The 20770-nt window shown below is 37.5% G+C and overlaps 5 protein-coding genes across 7 annotated transcripts in view; 3 read left to right on the top strand and 2 right to left on the bottom strand.

Annotated features, from left to right (window-relative positions):
- Positions 1–77: 77 nt before the first annotated feature.
- On the top strand, positions 78–1360 carry LOC111801209 (transcription factor MYB27-like). 2 transcript variants are annotated; one of them, XM_023685231.1, is made up of 4 exons: positions 78–538; positions 640–769; positions 857–957; positions 1036–1360. In XM_023685231.1, the coding sequence occupies exons 1-4, from the start codon at positions 409–411 to the stop codon at positions 1335–1337; spliced, it is 663 nt and encodes a 220-aa protein (XP_023540999.1). In that variant the 5' UTR covers positions 78–408; the 3' UTR covers positions 1338–1360. The 2 variants fall into 2 exon arrangements, with proteins under 2 accessions (XP_023540999.1, XP_023540998.1); XM_023685230.1 differs by having other exon boundaries at positions 857–975.
- A 2100-nt stretch (positions 1361–3460) lies between these two features.
- LOC111801208 (zinc finger protein ZAT5-like) lies at positions 3461–7792 on the top strand. 2 transcript variants are annotated; one of them, XM_023685229.1, is made up of 5 exons: positions 3461–4745; positions 5067–5145; positions 5256–5350; positions 6461–6534; positions 6693–7017. In XM_023685229.1, exon 1 carries the CDS (start codon positions 3663–3665, stop codon positions 4353–4355), a length of 693 nt encoding a protein of 230 aa, XP_023540997.1. In that variant the 5' UTR covers positions 3461–3662; the 3' UTR covers positions 4356–4745; positions 5067–5145; positions 5256–5350; positions 6461–6534; positions 6693–7017. The 2 variants fall into 2 exon arrangements, 1 of the variants encoding a protein (XP_023540997.1); XR_002816099.1 differs by lacking the exons at positions 3461–4745; positions 5067–5145; positions 5256–5350 and adding exons at positions 7104–7266; positions 7709–7792 and having other exon boundaries at positions 6340–6534; positions 6693–6817.
- On the bottom strand, positions 7572–9651 carry LOC111801210 (ras-related protein RABC2a-like). Its single transcript, XM_023685232.1, has 6 exons — positions 9255–9651; positions 8995–9063; positions 8698–8763; positions 8330–8451; positions 8037–8165; positions 7572–7942 (listed from the first exon to the last, which is right to left on the bottom strand). The coding sequence occupies exons 1-6, from the start codon at positions 9391–9393 to the stop codon at positions 7835–7837; spliced, it is 633 nt and encodes a 210-aa protein (XP_023541000.1). The 5' UTR covers positions 9394–9651; the 3' UTR covers positions 7572–7834.
- Positions 9652–11530: 1879 nt separating this feature from the next.
- LOC111801187 (splicing factor 3A subunit 2) lies at positions 11531–14368 on the top strand. The gene is made up of 7 exons (XM_023685189.1): positions 11531–11783; positions 11873–12042; positions 12565–12641; positions 12773–12838; positions 12979–13053; positions 13139–13213; positions 13761–14368. Exons 1-7 carry the CDS (start codon positions 11632–11634, stop codon positions 14148–14150), a joined length of 1005 nt encoding a protein of 334 aa, XP_023540957.1. The 5' UTR covers positions 11531–11631; the 3' UTR covers positions 14151–14368.
- A 234-nt stretch (positions 14369–14602) lies between these two features.
- LOC111800283 (phosphatidylinositol 4-phosphate 5-kinase 9-like) overlaps positions 14603–20770 on the bottom strand; it is a 7219-nt gene continuing 1051 nt past the window's right edge. The window contains exons 2-9 of the mRNA XM_023683903.1: positions 19089–20485; positions 18423–18590; positions 17677–17842; positions 17272–17382; positions 16826–17013; positions 16408–16565; positions 15502–15664; positions 14603–15262 (exon numbers count right to left, since the gene is read on the bottom strand). Coding sequence (XP_023539671.1) covers positions 14983–15262; positions 15502–15664; positions 16408–16565; positions 16826–17013; positions 17272–17382; positions 17677–17842; positions 18423–18590; positions 19089–20350 — 2496 coding nt within the window. The 5' untranslated portion in view covers positions 20351–20485 and the 3' untranslated portion in view covers positions 14603–14982. The remainder of the gene's footprint in view (positions 15263–15501; positions 15665–16407; positions 16566–16825; positions 17014–17271; positions 17383–17676; positions 17843–18422; positions 18591–19088; positions 20486–20770) is intronic.

The following is a 20770-nucleotide window of genomic DNA, read 5'->3' as shown; positions in this document are numbered from 1 at the left end:
GCATATCATCTTAATATGTAACAACGTCATGTAAGATTATCTCATCATCATATATCTTACTATTGTTAGATTCGGTTTCGTTCCATCTTTCAATATTCATCTCCTGCTTACTTAATACATCAATATCTGAATTGTGGATATTCTAAACAATCTCAAGATAATGCAGAAAGTGACGATGAAACTTTGTTCTTATTTGAATGCCCAAATTTGGTATGGTATCAGAACAGGTTCATATGATCCAAATGGTGAATGGTGGGGTAGGTCTTGGAATTGGAGTCTATCTATTGATCCACCTTGGATTTTCTGGTCACCTTCCCTTTTCATTCCAAAACAAATGTTCTTCCCTGCACTTTTTCCACTACTTTTCCTCTATAAATTCAACTTAAGAGCTTTGAGTCATGATCAGAAATGGCTACTCATTCAGCCCTTCAAGCTGTACAGCGTAGAGGACCTTGGCTCCAAGAAGAAGACAGGCGGCTCACCATGTTTGTAACTCGCATGGGAGAGAGAAAGTGGGACTCGATTGCCAAAGCTTCAGGTATGACTATTAACTTTCTTCTATCATAATAGTATGATATTGTCGACTTTGTAAAGTTTCATGTCAAGACTTGTTTATATGTTTGTATCCGAACATTGCAGGGCTTGAGAGAAGTGGGAAGAGCTGTAGATTCAGATGGCTTAACTATCTTCGCCCCAATCTTAAACGCGATCGCATAAACAGTAAAGAAGAAGAAATCATTATGAAACTTCATAAGAAATGGGGTAACAAGTATGAACTAAAATAACATCTAGGTGCTGGAAATTTTGGAACTTTATTGATCTATCAACATCATTATCCAAATACATGTTCTTGTAGATGGTCGAGAATTGCACGATGGCTTCCAGGAAGAACTGATAACGAGATCAAGAACTACTGGAGAAGCCACTTGAGGAAAAAGTTCCCCATTCAGCTAGAAGGTTCATGGAAAAGTCTAGGTTGGTTCTTGATATCTATATAAACCAGATTCAGTTGCTTTAACTAGTTTTTTTTTACAGACTGCAAAGTAAAACACGGGAAACAGGACAAGCTCTCATTGAGGCATGACCAAAATGAAAGGGATGTTCCTTTATACAATCATTTCGAGTTGTCGAACCTCGAGATCACAAATTCGCCATACGAAATTCGATTATCAAACTGGATATCGAACCAGTTGATAAACGAGAAGCAGGAAGTGAATCATCATGAAGAGTGCAACAATTTAGAATTCTGTTTCTACTCTCCAAATATGAACTATGCACACAGAGATGATCAAACAGACCATTTCTGGGACTCATTCACTCTTTGGGATATCGAGTAGCAAATCAAATGTCGTCTCCTCCTAATATAATCAACCAGTAAATATTTATAGTGCCACTGAAAATAAAATATTCCAAGTTGAAAACTTCAACAATCGACCAACTGTAGAACGTAATCATAAAACAAATAAATATATATATTGGTCTTAGGCGTAGCTAGGTACACATGATAATGCAATGGAAAGCAATATGTCACGATGATCTTAAGTTCTTAACGTACAAATTAGGGCATAGGAATTTTAAAGTTAGCATTACGAAACTGTGTCGTTTTCACAATTTTAATTAATTAATTAATTGATTAAGATAATATTAGAGTTTCAGCCAGGTTGGATTAATATTAGACTAATCAAACCAACAATAATACATCATTTACATATTTTAATTCATGACCTACTCACAAGTCACACCTACTTAGTGCTAGACTTTGCTTGTATTTTTTTATTTTTTTTTAAAAAAATCCATATTTTAACACAAATTAATTCAATATATAATATAAAAAAAAAATGATTATCTGATTGGCTACGAACCCATTTAGGATACTGAAACAATTTCTAAAATAGTTATTTTTAAAATACGGAAGGACTAAATTAAAATATTACGAAGGTATAGGGGTCAAAATGAAATAAAACTCAGAGTTTTAGGTCGGTGATTTTATTTATTTCGTTGGATAAAGGGAACAACAACTGGAATTTTGACCTTTATCATGGTCGTGTTAAACGTTTTTATGTATAAAAAGTCAAAGATGGAAGCGGTTAAATATATATATATATATATATATATATATTAAAAAAACAATAATTATGAAAAAAGGGTAATAGAAAGTAGAAACAAAGTTATGAAAAGCCCAAAAAAGATCTTGGAAATTGTTTAAATTAATTAATGAAATTTGAGAATAATTGTTTAATTTAAAAATAATAATAATAATAATAATAATGAAGAAGAAGAGGTAATCCACAACTGAGCAATCAATACACAAATCATTATCAAATTGATACTCCAAGATATGGACAGTCCCAAATGAAAATGAAATTCATAGCTTTGAATTTTAATAATGCAATATTTTGTCCAAATTCACACCTCCCCTAAACCCAATATTATATCATTTCTTCAATGCACAATTTTGCTTTTGGATGTATTTGTAGTGAACACAAACAATAAGGTGGTGGACAAGTAGTAGTACACACCAAAGTCGTTAAAAAATAAACGAGGTTCGAAATCAGTTAGAGAGAAAAACGATATCTTATTTGTAAGGGTAGAAGGCTGATGACAATACGTAACGGGTCAAAGCGGACAATATCTACTAGTAATGGGTTTAGACTGTCATTTTCATATACGACAAGTTATGTAATAGAATTTGTTCGATTTTGAAAATTTAGAGGGAAGAAGATGTTAATGAAGGGTTGGAAATTGAATGGGATGATGCTTTGCTTAGTGATGCTGATGCGCCACACCCTTACGTGCCATGGGCAGCAGGCCACCGCGAGGCCCTCACGCCAAGTATAATCCTCTTATTTCTCTCTACTCTTTCCCTTTCTCTCAGTTTTGTTCTAAAAAAAGATTGAAACTTTCGCATCTTTTTTAAAAAATAACCACAACCCATTTCTTAAAGTAGTGTTAATTGGTGAATTTAGTGTCTTTTTAAAGAATTATGATCTGGAGTTGACGCAAAAAAGGAGAGAGAAATTAAATTAAAAATCACCCAACCCACGTTGCTCTACATTAGAATTGTCCAATCATTGGGTGGACCATGTAAACATGCGGTGGTGTCATATGCAATACCTAATAACTCTCCGTGTTTAGAAACTACACTCCTACTAGATATTGTCACTTTAATCCGTTTCCATACTCATGTAAAGAAATGGCAATATCGGTTACTAGTGAGCTTAGGTTGAAGTGGGTGGAGTCATTTGGATTGATTTCGGTTTTTATAAACTAAGTTTAGTTGATATGATTAAGATCTATAGGTTCGATTGAGAAAGGGTTAAAAGAATGTGTTTGATTAGCTAAATTCTATAGTTAGAATGGGTTGGTTAGAAAGAGAAGAAGGAAGGGTTAAAAAAGAGTTACTCGATATTAATGAGGGATTAAGGGAATAGCGCAAATTCTGTGGTTCCAGGCTTGCAAACTAATCCTACAGAAAGGAGTCGTGGGGCAAAAGTAATGGGCGGAGGGGTTTGCTTCAAAGCCAACCGAATCTCACTCCTTTCCTAGCCTCCTCTCACTTACATTGCATCTTCTTCTTCTTCTTCTTCTTCGCCTCCTCTGTTCTATATATATATAACTTCCTGTCTCATCCTTTTCCATATCAGACCTCTTTCTTTGCATCAATGGCGGAAACCCCAGATGAAAATCAAGCCCAATTCATCAAGGGAAAGCGAACCAAACGCACCAGGCCTCCCTCTGTTGCTTCATCTTCCAGCGCGGATTGTTCCAGTTCGTCGGCGGGGCTTACAGAGCAAGAAGAAGAAGATCAAGATTTGGCCAATTGTTTGATTCTTTTGGCGCAGGGGAGAACAGGGGATTGCGCCTCTGTTTTGGTTCAACACAATCAATCTCTGTTTGCTTATCAGTGCAAGACTTGCGATCGTTGTTTTCCTTCTTTTCAAGCCTTGGGTGGACATAGAGCTAGCCATAAGAAACCCAAAATCTCTAATTCTCTTCAAACCCACGACCCTCAATTTCACCTCTCCTTGCAGTTATCCACCGGCCGACCACCGGCGAGTTTCGCCGCCGGTGACGTTGTTAAATCTAAGGTTCATGAGTGTTCCATTTGTGGAGCGGAGTTTTCTTCTGGGCAGGCACTTGGTGGTCATATGAGACGACATAGAGCGTTGACCTCTACGGCGTCGGTGGCGAGTAGAGGTGCTGCTGCTACGCCGCAGTTGCAGGAGTTAATGATTAAGAAAGAGAGGAATCTGTTGGAGTTGGATCTTAACCTTCCAGCGCCTGAGGATGACCGGCACCGGACGGCGGTGGCTGTGTTCTCCGCCGCATCGTCGCTGGTGGATTGTCATTACTAATTGTTCTTTATTATAATATTCGTTCAGAGAATTTGATAGGAGAAAAATCATGAATTTATAAGCAAAGAATTGATACGAGATATTTTAGAGTCATCAGGGTCAATAAGATTTGACAGCTTGGTCCTGGTCCATTTATTGTAGGCCCAATGAGGCCCAACTTTGAAGTCAAAAGTTGGGAGCTGGCCTGCTGGGCCGGGCGACTTTTACAGCTGAAGAAGAAACTATAAATGGCGGTTCCCGGCTTGGATGACGATGGCGGTTACGAGGACGATAATGCTCTCTTTGAAGAGGACGGTGTCATCGAGTTCGATTTCGATACTCCCACTCACCTCCGCGACCTTGCTAATGCCGTCCAGCTCGGCGAATTTAATGGCCTACGCACCTCTCTAGGTTTAACTTCTTCTTTTCCACTTCCTAGAGTTTTCTGTTGATCTTTCTGGATTGTTCACTATCTTGATTAGGTCGAAATGATCTTTTTAAGAACATTTGATGCGTCCTCGTTATTTGGAAGGAAATGTTTCGATTCAATTTATAGTGTGCTTCTCGTTATATGTATTTTCGTCATTCTAATACGCAAAGTTGGTTGTCTTGAGGAATGCATGTTGACCGTGATGAAATAGAGTTGGCTACCCCTGTGCAAACTTTACCATATTTTATATTGAATTTTGTATGATTTGTGGCTTATTTTGAAGTAAATTAATCATATTATAGTTACTGATGGAAAGAGGGGCAAATTTGGAGGTTCAAGATGAAGATGGTGCCATTCCTTTGCATGATGCTTGTGCAGGGAGTGAGTAGACTGTTATAAATAATTTGCTCGTTTCAATTCAGCATTAAGTATTTGAAAATTTATCTGTTGGAAATGTTGTCAAGTCATTTTCTCTTCTCCACTGACTCTAGGTTTTGTAGAGATTGTTCAACTCCTTCTAAACAGTGCTAATGACAGAGAATGCGTGAAGAGGATGCTAGAATCAGTTGATTCTGGAGGTGACACTGTAAGTAGCTGGTTATCTTCGATGTCTAAGTTTTATCTTTTTGGATAAGAAATCGAAGTGTTGTCAAATGCTTGTTAATAGATTGTGGGAAGCCAATCAACCAAATACTTGCAAGTTGCAACTTGGTTATTATTCCTCCTTGTTGATGCCCAGAGTCATTGTTCTTGAAAATGTACATTGGCTTCTTCAACAGTAGGAATAATTGACTTAAAAAGTGTACGAAATCCTTTTACACATCACAAATGGTAGCGAACAGATTTGATGGAAAAAGAAAAAAAGAAAAAACCAAGTACCAATATTGTTTTAGCATTGTATCTTTAATTCAATGAGGTTGCTATACGTGTACCCATTTGTTTTACGGTCACGATGCAGGAGTAGCAATCAATTCCTATGATGTAACAGCCTAAGCCCACCGCTAGCAAATATTGTCTGCTTTGGCCCATTACGTATTGTCGTCAACCTCACGGTTTTAAAACGTGTCTACTAGAGAGAGGGTTCCACACTCTTATAAGGAATGTTGCGTTCCTCTCTCCAACCGATGTGAGATCTCACAATTCACCCTTCTTGGGGGCGCAACGTCCTCGCTGACACACCGCATTTTAAGAACCTTGAGGGAAAATTCGAAAGGGAAAGTCCAAAGATGACAATATCTATCGGCTAGTGGTGGGCTTGGATTGTTAATATCTGCTAGTGGTGAGCTTGGACTGTTATAAATGGTATCAGAGCTAGACACTGGGCGGTGTGCCAACACCGTGTTTTAAAAACCTTGAGGGGAATCCCAAAAGGGAAAATCCAAAGAAGACAATATACACTAGTAGTGGGCTTGGGTTGTTACAAATAGTATTAGAGCCAGACACCGGACGGTGTGCCAGCGAGGACGCTAGGCTTCCAATGGGGTGGATTGTAAGATCTCACATCGGTTGGAGAGAGGAACAAAACATTTCTTATAAGGGTGTGAAAACCTCTCCCTAATAGACGTGTTTTAAAACCGTGAGGTTGACGGCGATACGTAACGGGCCAAAACGGAAAATATCTGCTAGTGGTGGATTTGGGCGGTTACATATAATCTCATTCCTCTCGAATTGATCTTTTCAACATTTATTACTCGAGGTGAGCATGCCGCAGTTATAAGGTAGCTGCTGGCTTCAGTGGCATCCCCCACCAAGGAAAATACATACGGGAAGGTTTGTATTTTCTGTAGATAAGGGAGATCTGTTTGAAATGAGTTTTCAAGTACTTAAAAAAATTGAATTAAGTACTAAAAAATGTGTTTTTCCAGTCTGAAACTTTATCCTCTGTCTTTGGTATTACTCATTTTCTAAGTTAAGCTTCTGTTTAACAGGCCCCAACTGAACTAGCCGATTCAGGGACGGAGGCCAGAACGAGTTTGGAAGCTGCCTCAGCTCACATGGCGGTGGGGTATTAGTAGGCTCCATCTTACAGGCTGCTTAAAATGACTCGGGAGTGGTACAGTTTTCTTTGACCTGGTCATACATGTTTATTCTACAATAGAGCTGCAAAATATAATTGAAAATTTGAAAAATTGATATTCATTGATTAATGTAGAAGATTAAATTATGTCATTGATTGACTTCAAGTTCAACATTGATTCACTTAATACCCATTGTTGGTTGATTTATGAAGCTTGTTGATCAACCTTTAATTTCTTCGTTCGACCAAAAACATGAAATGATTCTCCTAGAAGAATATAATGTCCTTCCATACTCACCACTAGATAATTGCTGGTTGGTAGTGAAACTGATAAAGAGGACAGTAGATGGCTAACCATCAGGCATCCACTTCTTTATGAAGCAAAATTGTGGGTGGGGGAGGAGTTTCCTGTCATTGCCCTTCCAACAAAAAGGGTCCAAGCACTTGCAGTTTCAATTTGGTGGATTTGTTGCTTGGCTATTCTGGTAATTTCATCCCCATTTGCCTCTTTGTCTTTGTATTTCAATCACTTTCACTAACACTATTTATGCTGGGAACCCATTTGAACATAATACAAAAAGACAGAAAATCATTGTGAAGGAAGCTCTCTTTCAAAATTATTAAGAACAAAAAACAAAGCCTGAATCAAAGTGGGTTCTTGTTATCTTTTTCAAATCTGTAATGAGTTGTTCCAGAACTGCAACTTCCCAGTTCGAAAACCATGAAATTTAAGCAGTTGTTTGAAGAGAGCAGCCGTGAGATATTGTACGAGCAACGTGTTTGATCCATATGATACAAGCCGAGTTTTGTTAGTATAGATAGGTAGAATACAATGCCATAACAATCCAAAAGATAGGAAGAAAAACTGGAAGGAACAAAGGAGGTTACTATATTTGATTTTTTTTCTTTTTTTCTTGTTTCTTTCAGCTCTTAATTACAGTCATTTAGGCAAACAAACAACTCAATGACAAGGAGGAGCAGTAGGAGACATGTACAGGAACTGTCGATAAGGAGAATCGTGCGCTATCGTTTCGACGTTTCGTACTGGAGTTTTTAGAGGCAGCAACTTGCAGTTGGTGCAGGCTGTAATTCTTGCTGCTTCAGAATGTTTCTTTTTACAACAGTCGATCCTTCTTCAATCAGACTAGGAGCCTCCATTATCTGCAACACAAGAGACAACGTTTTTAAGAATGAACAAACGAGGCGTTCGGTTTCTCGAGGGCTACTACTTGAAATTGGTCTGGTAGAAATATACCTTCAATGCCAACTCTTCAAAGCATTTCTCCACATTCTCTCTAGTTTTAGCACTGCATTCAAGAAAAAAGGATCCAAGCTCCTTCGCTAGAGCAATCCCCTCCTCCCTGCTCACAGCCCTTTCAGATTCCTATGAACACACACATCAAGTTCTATCATAAATCTTAGAAGCTTTCCCTAAATGATCATCGAAGGAGCATTAGCCAACAAATCTTAGGAGAACGATGGTGGGTGTAAACACTTAATTTGGGACTGTTTCTTTAGAACACCAGACGAAGGAAGAAAGAAACTTACTCTGTCAACCTTATTACCAATAAGCATCTTGACACACTCCTTATTTGTTGAGTATAGTTCCACTTCTTTAGCCCATACGTCTGATAAGTTATCGAACGTTTCTCTCCGTGTTACATCGTACACTACAACAAGATCATAAACACAACACTGTAAACCAGACAGATTGATAGAAGAATAAAAAAAAATGTTGATGAACAAAACCAATTGTAACTGCTGTTATAGGTTTGTAGCACAATTCTACTTCCAATCAAACTTATTTCCCCCCACTGATTGTCCTCCGTTTCGACTCGAGTTAAGTGAACATCGAACACCGAACACCCAGATAAATCTTAGCTCAAAAGATAAAGAGATCAAAGTTTGAAGCATACCAAGAATGATCCCTTGTGCACCTCTATAGTAGGAACTTGTCAATGTTCTGAATCTCTCTTGTCCAGCTGCAAGAAACCAAGGCTTAAACAAGATCAAAAGCAATCCATACAAAGGGAGAAGCAAAGGAATTGATATTAAAAACAGTGAAACTATTGAGATTCCTAGGCTTTGTGCAAGCTTTCTTCTACCCACATCTTTTGAAAAGGGAACAAAACAGAAACAGTTCTTAGTTCATAAAAAGTTCAGATACAAAATGAAGTGAAATCCCTAGAATTTGAACCAAAAAGAACAGATACCAGTGTCCCAGATTGTCAGCTTCAACCTCTTCCCACCCACCTGAAGCAGCTTGATCTTAAAATCCACACCTAAAAACAAACAAAGAGTCATTAAAACAAAACAGATCCAAACACAGAAACCAAAAACACAACAAAGAATAAGAACATGAGAAGGGCAAGATTTATGAGCAGAGAAGCATTTCCTCAAACAGGTTATGAGCAGAAAGTTCAAGCAAAAGAAAAAGTGGGGTTTAGTTGGTGTGGCAAAACAAAAAACATACCAATAGTAGGGGCAAGATTTTCAGCATTGGTAGAGATAAAGCTGAGAAGAAGACTACTCTTGCCGACACCTGAATCGCCGATCAACAAAACCTTAAAAGACAGATCGTAGTTGCTACTCTGGCCGGAAGAAGATCCCATTTGGATGATCTTCTTCTTCAGGAATGGAACAGAATTCAGAGAGAGTAGAAAAGGAAAATAGAATTGGAATTATGTTTGATTGTTGCAAGAAAAGAGAAGAATAAGTTCCAAGAAAACGGGGAAGTGAGCGAGCGAGCGAGCACCAGCTGAGACAACAACGTATTTGTTCTTTGCCCTTTCCCTTTTTTATTTACCTTTCTTAAGATGTTATGTTTTTGGGGAAATCCATGGTTTTGTCCCAACTCCACTGCCTGGGATTGCTGCTCCAGCAAACTAGTTTCTTCTAAACAAAGCTTTTCCTTGGAATAAAGATTAATTATACCTTTTTCTTTTTTTGATATCCGTTAAATTATAAATTTAGTCTCGAGAATAGAATTCGGGTTTGGAAACTGAATTCGTCACCTAATGGCTCAACATTTATGTAACTACCCAGATATTGCCTGTTTTGGCCCGTTACACATTGTCGTCAGCCTCACAGTTTTAAAACGTGTTTGTTAGGGAGAGGTTTTCACACCCTTAAATGAATGTTTCATTCTCGTCTCCAACTGATGTGAGATCTTACAATCCATCCCTCTTGGGGTCCAGCGTCCTCACTGCTCTGATACTATGTATAACCGTCGAAGTCTATTGCTAACAGATATTGTTTGCTTTGGCCTGTTACGTATCGTCATCAGCCCCATAATTTTAAAATATGTCTATTAGGGAGAGGTTTCCACACCCTTATAAGAAACGTTTAGTTTTCCTCTCCAACGGACATAGGATCTCACAATTTACCTATATGATGTGACCACGTTATCTATTTGTCGCTCTTAATCTTAGATATTAAATGAACTAAAATTTATGTAATAAACATGTCACGTCATCATTTAATTTCCGTTATGAATGCGATGTTTAGCATGATGGGTGAGGGTGGACCATTTTAGACAGCTAAAAGCAGAGCACAGCCAACTTTGATCTATTAATTTATTGAGGTGTAGTGGGAATCAGTCATGATTAAGGAAGATCATTCTTTTAGGTAATATAAATATCTATTGTTACGGTCACGCTTGTTCAAGACGTGTTACTTGTAGCCGCATGTCAACGTTCTAGTCATGTTTTATCCTTATTTGTAGCCGCATGTCAACGTTCTAGTCATGTTTTATCCATGACCGCATGCCCATTCCACAATCATTTTATTTACTTTCATGTCAAACAGATCTTTACGATTTTTGTCGTGTCAATACGGTATATAAGACCGGTCACTAAAATCATGTCTACACGAGTCAAGACTAAAATGCCCTAAAATGTATTACTCGGAGATGTGATTAGTTGTCAATTCTTCACACTCAGGTTATATGCTATCAAAACCCTTTTTGTTGCTTATTTTCTTTTAGCCTATAATATTATTTTCGTTGAAATTATTTTTAACGTATTTCTTCGCTTACGTTTTCTAAGCTATTTCTCTCCAATTTGACTTGAGGTTCAAGCATATGCTAATATCATTTACAAAGTTCAAATTTACACAGTTGACTTATTGACAGAGTTAGAACAAGTGTCGCATAATCGACGTCTCATTGTCTAGAAAAATACAACTGTGCGGCTAAAACAAATACTTATATACTTCGGATTTGCAGATATTAAGGAAAAATTAATTAAATATGTATTAAAAAGAAATAAAGAGAAAAAAATAATTAAATTAAAAATAGATGATTACGTGTGTTTAAATCCTAAAACGTGAACCACAAGACAAGACCACATGAAAATTATTACTAAGAGTTCCACAGGGACAAATTCTGGCGGCCACGTGGCCTATAAAATACTCTTTTAATGTAAATATTTATTTAAATTCATATATTCATCTTTATTATTATTATTATTATTGTTATTATTATTATTCTAAAAGTGTTAATAAATCTATTATTTCATTATTCTTAATTTATTGGTAATTTATTTAAATTTCATAAATTTATTAAATACAAAGGAATCAACTAAAATAAAAATAAATAAATAAAAAGTTTATTTATTTATTTATTTATGTATTATTATTATTATTATTATTATTAATATTGAAGGTGTAATGTGGAAATGATTATGGGCCTAAGCCCATGAGTGGTCATTCAGACTTCAGGCCCTACAAAGTTTTCATTTCCTTCGATATCATAAACAGGAGGGCTTCTTAGGTCGCCGGAGAAAGGAGAGGGCTTTTTCTCAGTCGGAAATCGAAATTCAGTAAAGAAGCGACGACGGAGTTTGACGGTGATGGATAGAGAGTGGGGGTCCAAGCCGGGAAGTGGAGGAGCGGCCTCTGCACAGAATGAAGCTATCGATCGGAGAGAGCGTCTTCGACGGCTTGCTCTCGAGACCATCGATCTCGCCAAGGATCCCTACTTTATGCGCAATCATCTTGGAAGGTCCTCCTTCTATTTTTCTCCTTCTAATTTTATCGGTTATTTTGGAAAATTTTGAGTTGAATTGTATTGTTTTTGGTGTGTTTTTGTAGTTATGAGTGTAAGCTTTGCTTGACTCTGCACAATAATGAGGGAAATTACTTGGCGCACACGCAGGGGAAGCGCCATCAGACTAATTTGGCGAAGAGAGCAGCCCGTGAAGCCAAGGAGGCTCCTGCTCAACCTCAACCCCACAAGCGGAAGGTCTCTGTTCGCAAAACAGGTAAGCATTATGCCTTCCCTTTTTAAAAAAATCTACATTAATTTTGGATATGAGGGTGAACCATAATTTTATTTTTGCATGTTTGTAATCTTTCTGAAGGGTTGTTGCCAAGCTAATTTTAATTTGCTTTCAGTATTGAGGGTTGATATGAAATGACTTTTGTATTTTCCACCCCTTGCAATTGGATTGATAATGTGCTTGATTTCGCCATTTATTGCAACTTAGAACTATAATGCCATAATGATTTTGTTTGTTCATTTATAACTGAAGTGTGATATCTTGAGAGGGCATTAGAAGGAGCGAGTAGATTTCTGTTTAAGTCAAGTAACATAAACATGTATCCAACCGACACCACGTCAAATAAGAGTCCATGATTGGAAATGGCCATTGTTTCAAAGTGGTTTTGAAAATTTGACGTGTTGGTTGTAGTCTTAGTTGGATGTATTCTTTTTTTTTTTTTTTCTTTTATGGTACTTAAAATGAAGTTTGTGTTAATTATCTCCTTTTCTGGCTTGCTTTCAGTTAAAATTGGGAGGCCTGGTTATCGAGTAACGAAGCAATTTGATTCTGAGACAAAGCAGAGATCTCTGCTTTTCCAAGTATGGCTTTGTGGTTCATACAAAACACCTTTGTGCATTTGTTGAAGATGATATTATTTTGATTTATTCCATTGTATTGTGTCTGACTTGCCTTGCCCTTTCTTTTACTTGCATACTGTTGCATCATGCAGATTGAATACCCAGAAATTGAAGACCTAGCAAAGCCAAGACATCGATTTATGTCCTCTTATGAGCAGGTTCTTTGTATAATTGAATAGTAACTAAGTTTCATCATTCATATGCTTTTGAAAACATGATATTTCCTTTTACCACTTCTATCACCATTGGAATATCCTTTTAGAGCTAATTTTTCTGTCTTTCTTGTTATTATGTTCAGCGGGTGCAACCGTTCGATAAAAGATACCAATATCTTCTATTTGCAGCTGAACCGTATGAGATAATTGCATTCAAGGTATTTCAGTCATGCTATTTGTAAAAGCTGTTGATCAATGGCTTAGCTCATAGTTCCTAAGGGTCTTTACTTGTATGCATTTTAGGTTCCAAGCACAGAGATTGACAAATCCACACCAAAATTCTTCTCTCACTGGGATCCAGACTCGAAAATGTTCACGGTTAGGTTCTTTTCCTTTCCTTCTTTCAGTTGTTAGAATACTTTTTCTACTCATGCACACCCTTAGCCCACTACTTACAGTTCAGCTGTATCTTAGGATTTGATCTATAACTTTTCAATGAATGAATACCTTTTCTTCTGGAACCTACTTAGTTATTGTACCAGTCTATTGTAGCTCGTCTTCGCTGTAACTCTTGCTGGTCGTTTGAATTATTGATTGAATAGATTGCATCTTGATTCCCCTTTGCATTATTTTGGCTTTGGGCCCCTTTGTGCATGCAGATGCTTGACTAGCTTATTTAGTTGCCGTATCTTCATATGGTTGATCTTTTGTCTTTTCATATTAAAAATTTGACACTCTTTCCATAATATATGTATTCTTGTGTTTAAGGACTCATATTTAACCTTGCAACCAACAGCCTAAATGGCTTCTAGCTTTCCAGCTGCCTATAGGGTATTGTTATTAATGGCACGGTTTACTGTTGTTCTATTTAGTTTTTGGTGTCCAATTTCTCTAACATGGTTTTAGCAAACGTGAAAATATGCAGTTGCAGTTGTATTTTAAATCCAAACCACTAGAGGCAAACAAGCCACAAACTGTGCCTGCAGCCAATGGAACGGCGCCACTGCCGCCACCACCACAAGCTCCACCACCGCCCCCACCTCCACCACAGCAAGGGGCACCACCAAGAGTTCCTCCTCCTCCGATGCCTGGATCCTTGCCGCCTCCCCCTCCTGTAATGGCAAATGGTCCTCCTAGGCCAATGCCTCCTGGTGGAGCTCCGCCCATCCCTCCACCGCCTCCAGTTGGTAATAACACAATGGCGAATTTCACTCCTGGTACTCAGATGAATAGACTTCCCATGCCACCTCCCCCACAGGGCTTCCCAGGCCAGGGTGTCCGTCAGCCACCCCCACCGCCACCCAATATGGGTTAGGCCACAGAATATCAGTTAAGTAGAATGGTTTGAGAAGACAATTTGGTACTGTCCGTTCGGTGGACTTTAATCGTTGGCCTCACTAGTGAAAGTTTAAAGCACTTTTCCGTTGTATCGTCATATTTTGGCATGTAGAATCTTAAACATACCTTGATTGTTGTATCCTTTCAGGCAGGTAAAAGAATTTTGTTAATTCTATGTCAAAAAAAATGTTAATATCTTGATTTTCAAGGTGAAGAAAGAAATGTTTTGCGTTTGCTCTTTTTAAAGAAAAAGCTTGTATTTCAGCCAAAATGTTTAAGCAACGTTATTTTTGAAAGATACAACTTTAAAGTATTTAATGGGCCATTAAATTTTAAAAATGCAGGTTTTAACATATGTTTGGAAATTTAATGATTCTCATCAACTATCAAGCTCGCATATTCCACTGAACAATAATACAACATGTATAGTTTTCGATAAGAATATTCAAAACACTAATTTAGTGAGAATTTGAAGGGAAATTTCCCTCCCTTATTTCGTTTTCAGTCAGGTCTTTCTCCAGAAACAGAAGAATAAGGGGAGAGACAAGGTCGTAAAGCTCAACATGAATGCAAGTATAAATCTGAACTCTGAAACAGAGAAGCTACAAGAGTTGATGTTAGAACGTGGAAAACAGTAATTAAATAATGTACAAGCATTTGCACGACCTGATCATTGCCACCACCCTCCACAAATTCCAACCTGAAGGCTCTCCGATCTTCAATCTCTGTATAAAATGTATCTGTTGCAGCAGGAAATCTTCCGGGGGAGGAATTGAATTGAAAGGATATGCATATAGATGCCACATTTTTCAGCCTCCGCGAGCATTTTGAGGGAACACTCTCTGGATAATGAACTGAAGAAAACGTTGGGAATAGAATGTAGGATCAACAGAAGAGATGGATAGTGAATCAAATTGAAGAGATTTGTATGCACGTTCGATCTTCTTGCTCATGTTGTACTCTTGTAGAATATCAATAATACCCAGATATAGAACGACGTCGTAGGCCTCGTGGAACATCTGCTTTTCTTCTTTTCCTGGAATTTGCTCTGCTCTTGCTGGCATGTTCACGCCAAGTTGGATTTGGAGTCTGCATAACGGAGTGAGAAGAGTGTCGAGTAAAGGTTAATAACAAACCAGAACCTTCTTAGAACTATAATTTTACAACAGTCTCCAAGCACTAAAATGTGCTTGAAGATATATCTCTCTATCGTCAAGCAAAAATGATGATCACACAAATTGAATTTTTGAGAGAATCGAAAGAAGTGGGCTGTCTTGGCCTTCCGATGTATCCATAATTCTACTAGTTAGGGGAACGAAAAGTAATACCTTGCAGTACCAGGCAACAGAAGATCCACTTCCCCATCCCCAGCAGCAGATGATGCTCGCAAACGGCTGCCTCTTATGTGGGAGCCGACAACAACACTATCATCGTCTATGCGAGGTACTAAAACAAGACCTTGTGGGTAGGTTGATATGTCCTCGAAAGGATCTGCCATTCAATATTAGCAGCTAATTGTGTTAAGTACTTCAAATCAAATCAATCAAAAGACCAACCAACTGGGCCACTGGCTATACACAAAATTATACTCAAATATAATAATGAGAAGTTTATGAAGTTGAAGTATGACACCGCACAAAATGCATGACAGGAATGCTAGATAACCACAAGTATCGAGGTAGGTAGATTCTTCCAATCTTAAGCTCATTCCCAAGAGAGAAACAAAAAATGATCTTAGGCTGGATAATCGGCAAGTTACTGTAATTGAATTAACATACGAGCCTTCCGTCAATATCAAACTCATGTTCAAGTTGAGTCATGGCATATCAAAAGCCACAACTAGTGGAGATAAGAATAGTATAATAAGAATTCCTTTAATATTCATAATTTCATATGAAAATGAAAAGTATTTGTCAAACTTTGCAAATTATCTCAGTCCATCAACAAACTTGCTTACCAAGCATTATATAGGCAAACAGAATAATAAAATTCTAGAATGTGGAGCTTCACATTCATAACCACTTGATTTTGAATCTTAGAATACCGACTGCTGGCATCACTTTAAAATAAGGAATCTTCAGTTTGTGATTTCTCCAACCCGTGTAAATTTAACCGTATAAGCCATTTAGTCTATTCTGTTATGAATTATATCCTGTTTACAATTTGAAGTCTGACCGATTATAGACGATAACTAGAACTATTAAAAGATAAATATGTTCTCATTAGATACTAACCATCCTCCGCAAGAATTCCCAATCCATCAGCCCTCATGCTCCGGTTGTAGGATAAATGGGATTGCGGCTGCTGTGGGGCACGATAATGCACACCCAACAAAAGGCTATAGTCCATGATATTCTGCACTTCTAGGAATTTACTGTCAATCTCAATCTGCCTGTATTGAAGAGAACATGTGATGTAAGAATAGGACGTGTATTAACATATATACGTGTGTGTGTCCTTCCATGTTGAAAAACGCCCGTTCAGCAATAGTTGGGTAGAGGCTAGCATTAATTCAATACAGGTACTGCTGTGTGTCAACTGACATGCTTACAAGAAAAAATAATTCTATGACATACTAATGTTTAGTCTAGTATGTTTGCTTAGATGAGGACAGCCTTAGAAGAAATAGAGAATTATTCAAGTACGACTTACTTCAATAAAGCCTCTCGCCAATTAGGTTCCAAATAAAAGGAGTAGTTCAAATCTAAATCCTTGAGTATAGTGTTTTCATCTATTTCAACTTTGTCTGCTGAACGTCCAAGGGAAGAACCCTTCAAATCAAATCTCCGATGAATTCTTAACTCTGTGCAGAACATATTTCCCATTACTACAAAGCGAAACTGCACAAAAATAAAATATTAGCTGATGAACATTAGTTGTTGAAGTTGTTATTTAGTGATTTGAATTACAAAGCAAGTTTGAAGAACAACATTAGAAGTCACATGGAAACTATAAGGTCAGAAATCACAATCAATATACCGATATTATAATTTCCTAACAATAGTTTAGAGCCTGTGAACATCTAAAATGCATCATATGTGGAAGAACCGAAGAATGCCAAGACCAAGACAAAAGCTCCAAGTTTTGGTGCTTAATACCTTCTGACCGCTGGCTGGTTTGATTCTATGAAGACCAAAAAATTTTGTTATAAGTGTATTCTCATATGACCTCACATGATGATGATAATCTGGAAGCATCCGTAGAAGCACCTATAGCAGAACATGCATAGGTGTGTTATTTGCATATAGGAGAATAAAAACTCACGGAAAATTCGTCCACTGCAGTGTAATCTGGCAAACTTTGTTAAAAAAGCTAGAGAACTATGAGGATTATTCAGCATAATAGTTTCTTTTCTCCCTTTTCTAAAAGCACGTGATGAGGTTGTGGTAGTTTCTTGACGTTGCTCAGAGAAATTTACAATTTCTATATGAAAATTTAATCGTTGCATGTACGGGTGTATCACAATTAGAATGCTTAGACGTAACAAGTAGAGATGAACACACCTTAACTTCTGATTTTCGGAGTGTTTTAATCATGAAACGATCATCTTGGGACAGAAAGAAGACACTACCACTCTTCCCAGGTGAAGATAGCTCTCTAAGAGCATCATTTCCGCAGATGGACATCATATAGTCAGCAGCATCAATCTTAAACATCTCCCTCAGGTTCCTATAATGAATTTTTATGAGGGTTAGAATCAAGAGGATGCAAATGAAGAATGCATTCCAGTATTATTTTGCACATCTCTTCCTTTTCAGAACTGCAGTTTTTCTCTCTTGCAACCTTAGTAAATGGAAGTCATTGCACAGAGAAACTAAGGGACTAATCAAGTACATTCCCCTATCCCAAAACTAGACAGAATTTAATAAAACTTTGATCTTCCACACAAAGAAAAAGAACTGCATTATAACAAGCATGTAAGAAAAATAAGTTGACAGAAAGGACTAAAATGATGACCATCCTTCCTAAATTATTTGCATACAATTGCTAACTAAAATATATTGGATACTCCCGTCCATAAACAGAAGAAAATAGATTTTTTTTAAAAAGTTTGTTTTGAAACATGGCAAACTAAACATTCTTGAAAAAAACTATCAAGAAAGAATCTTTCCTGAAAAAATACTGCATCCCACGACTTAGCATATGAATGGATCAATGGATGAGGATGTATAGAAAAATGTTTTGCGCTATGGCTCTGCATAAATAAATGAACAGTGTACATAAAATGCTGTAAAGACTAGTATATAACCTGAAGACCATCGGGCAATAATCTTTCCATTTAAAATCTTCGGATTGATGAGGTGGAGTCAACTGGGAACCTTCTTTAGGGAAAGTCATCCAAAAGCTTGCTCGAGGACCAAAGTCTGAACTCCTGACTTCTCGCCTTTGCACGGGTGTAATTTTTCCCACAGTATATCTGACCACATTCTAATGCATGTTCAACATTAACTTCTCAAAATTGTTAAAGGGATGAAGACCAGACAATGCCCATGTTTTAGCTATCACAGATAAAGAAAGATAATAACAAATCAACAATTAAGGCATTTTCATGGGCATGAATAATGCAGTAGAAACTAGAAAGCAAACAAGAACTTTGAGTTGAAGAACGAAAAGTACACTAGAATGTATCATCCTTGATCCCATAAGTGGCCGGTTTTAGAATTTAAGCCCGTCCTTATTTAGTCCCTTTTCTTCATGAATATGTATTCCCTGGTAATATTACTTTTAAGACGGTGTGTCTAAATCTAAACGATACTTGTGATTACTACCTCCATACCGACGAAAGAGGTTAATATAATATAATTATCAAAACCCAGGCACAAGCAAAAAACGTAGATAATGAAATAAATGTTGGATACTTTTAAAAGAAACACAATGGGAATTTTTTTTTGTTAATGTAGCTAAATGAGCATACCTGATTCCGAGTTGTAAACTGAGCATCAAATCGTAACTCCTATGACCTTTAATGATCATCTCACCTGGTTTATTAACCTCTTTGACCAGCCTTTTCTGCTTTCGTCTTGCTCTTCTTGATGATGGAGAGGAAAAACTATTATCTATAACAAGTTCACTAATAAGTACACCTTGCATATACTCGCGTTCCAAAATTGGGATTTTTGTATCTACTACACTTCCACCCATTTCATAGTCTGAAAGTCCTGATGAAGAATCGTGCCCAAGTACTTTTTCAATTGATACCTCAAGACTCCAGCGCCTTTCAAGTGAAACATTTTTAGAGCGATACTGTTCCAGATTTAACAGACTACCCTTTGAGAGCTTATCAGATGAACCACGAGAGGATTGCTGGTTTTCACCAACCTTAAAATTCCCCATATCCCCTGATATAGCATGATGAATATGTGCATGATTCTGTTTTCGTGAATCAGGTAACAATCCTTTTTTTCTCAAAGCCTTCAGGTAAATTTCTTGACCTGCTGGCAGGCGGCTTCCTTTTGGATAGAATGACCCTTTTCCATCCTTCAGACCCCTAGTCCACGTCCCCACATAGCAGCCTCCATCACTCCACATGTATACCCCAAACCCATGCATCATACCGCTCAACCAGTTTCCTTCAAATGAGTCACCATTTATCCAAGTAAGGGTTCCTTTCCCTGACATCGCCCCTGCTTTCATGTTCCCCAAATAAACATTTCCATTAACCCACGTATACTTCCCGGGCCCTTCGGGTGTTCCCTGCATCCAAGAGCCTTCAAAAATATCTCCATTCGGATAGACTTGATAACCTAAACCATGCTTCAAATTTAATTTCCATCGTCCTTTATAAACCAAATTATCAGGACCGATGTATGTTCCTGTACCATGCATATAACCACCTGAAAATTCACCTTCGTAAACTGCTCCAGAAGGAAATCGAATTTTTCCATTCCCATGCCTCATCCCCCTTCTCCACTCACCCTCATATATACATCCATCTGACCACACATATTTCCCCGTGCCCTCAGGGATGTTACCAAGAAGAGACCCAGAATACAATTCCCCATTGACAAGCAATAGCTCCCCAACTCTGAAGCGAGCGGACTCAGAGGTATGAACAGGTTCACCATTTATTATTGCAGACGTGAACTCCTTACTAGTAATGGCATCAAGAGATTTTGTTCTCTCGGCAGAAGAAAGACCCCCTTCCACGTTATCAACAATGGCCACAGGGCCAGACATGCATAATGCCCAAGGGAGTCAATTTCGTACTAGAATATTAATTTCCAAAGCCCCTCATCCGCTACAAGGCAGGATTCTGTAGAAAGAGTGCTTACCGCAGGAAGAAACTATTGGCTCCAACTTTCGTTCTTTGATCTATGAATAGAAGAAATAAGAGACTTTTTAGCATGAGTATAGAACAAAGTCTTCCAAGAAAATAAGATAGGTTTAGGGAACATGATAAAATCCATTAATATTCCCTGTGAATAACCTCAAAATATGAACAGAAACAAAAACAAAGAAAAATCAACTTTATATATTCGCAAGTTTTCAGGAAAGATTTAAGAACAGTAAGATTCATAGGTGGTAAGAAAGCAAAGAACCAAAAAAAAAAAAAAAAAAAAAAAAAAAAAAAAAAAAAAAAAAAAAAAAAAAAAAAAA

The sequence above is a fragment of the Cucurbita pepo genome, chromosome LG08 (genome assembly GCF_002806865.2).
Source record: "Cucurbita pepo subsp. pepo cultivar mu-cu-16 chromosome LG08, ASM280686v2, whole genome shotgun sequence".
In the NCBI taxonomy this organism is placed as follows: Eukaryota; Viridiplantae; Streptophyta; class Magnoliopsida; order Cucurbitales; family Cucurbitaceae; genus Cucurbita; species Cucurbita pepo.
The sequence above is the reverse complement of the archived record's forward strand: the minus strand, read 5'-3'. Positions and strand labels throughout refer to the sequence as shown.

Coding starts and splice junctions, on each gene's coding strand:
- LOC111801209 (XM_023685230.1), top strand. CDS start 409: ATGGCTACTCATTCAGCCCTTCAAGCTGTACAGCGTAGAGGACCTTGG. Junction 770..856: donor CATAAGAAATGGGGTAACAA/GTATGAACTAAA, acceptor ATGTTCTTGTAG/ATGGTCGAGAATTGCACGAT. Junction 976..1,035: donor AGGTTCATGGAAAAGTCTAG/GTTGGTTCTTGA, acceptor TTTTTTTTACAG/ACTGCAAAGTAAAACACGGG.
- LOC111801187 (XM_023685189.1), top strand. CDS start 11,632: ATGGATAGAGAGTGGGGGTCCAAGCCGGGAAGTGGAGGAGCGGCCTCT. Junction 12,642..12,772: donor AGAGATCTCTGCTTTTCCAA/GTATGGCTTTGT, acceptor TGCATCATGCAG/ATTGAATACCCAGAAATTGA. Junction 13,054..13,138: donor ATGAGATAATTGCATTCAAG/GTATTTCAGTCA, acceptor TATGCATTTTAG/GTTCCAAGCACAGAGATTGA.
- LOC111801210 (XM_023685232.1), bottom strand. CDS start 9,393: ATGGGATCTTCTTCCGGCCAGAGTAGCAACTACGATCTGTCTTTTAAG. Junction 8,452..8,697: donor TGCACAAGGGATCATTCTTG/GTATGCTTCAAA, acceptor ATCTTGTTGTAG/TGTACGATGTAACACGGAGA. Junction 7,943..8,036: donor TTGAAGAGTTGGCATTGAAG/GTATATTTCTAC, acceptor CTTGTGTTGCAG/ATAATGGAGGCTCCTAGTCT.
- LOC111801208 (XM_023685229.1), top strand. CDS start 3,663: ATGGCGGAAACCCCAGATGAAAATCAAGCCCAATTCATCAAGGGAAAG.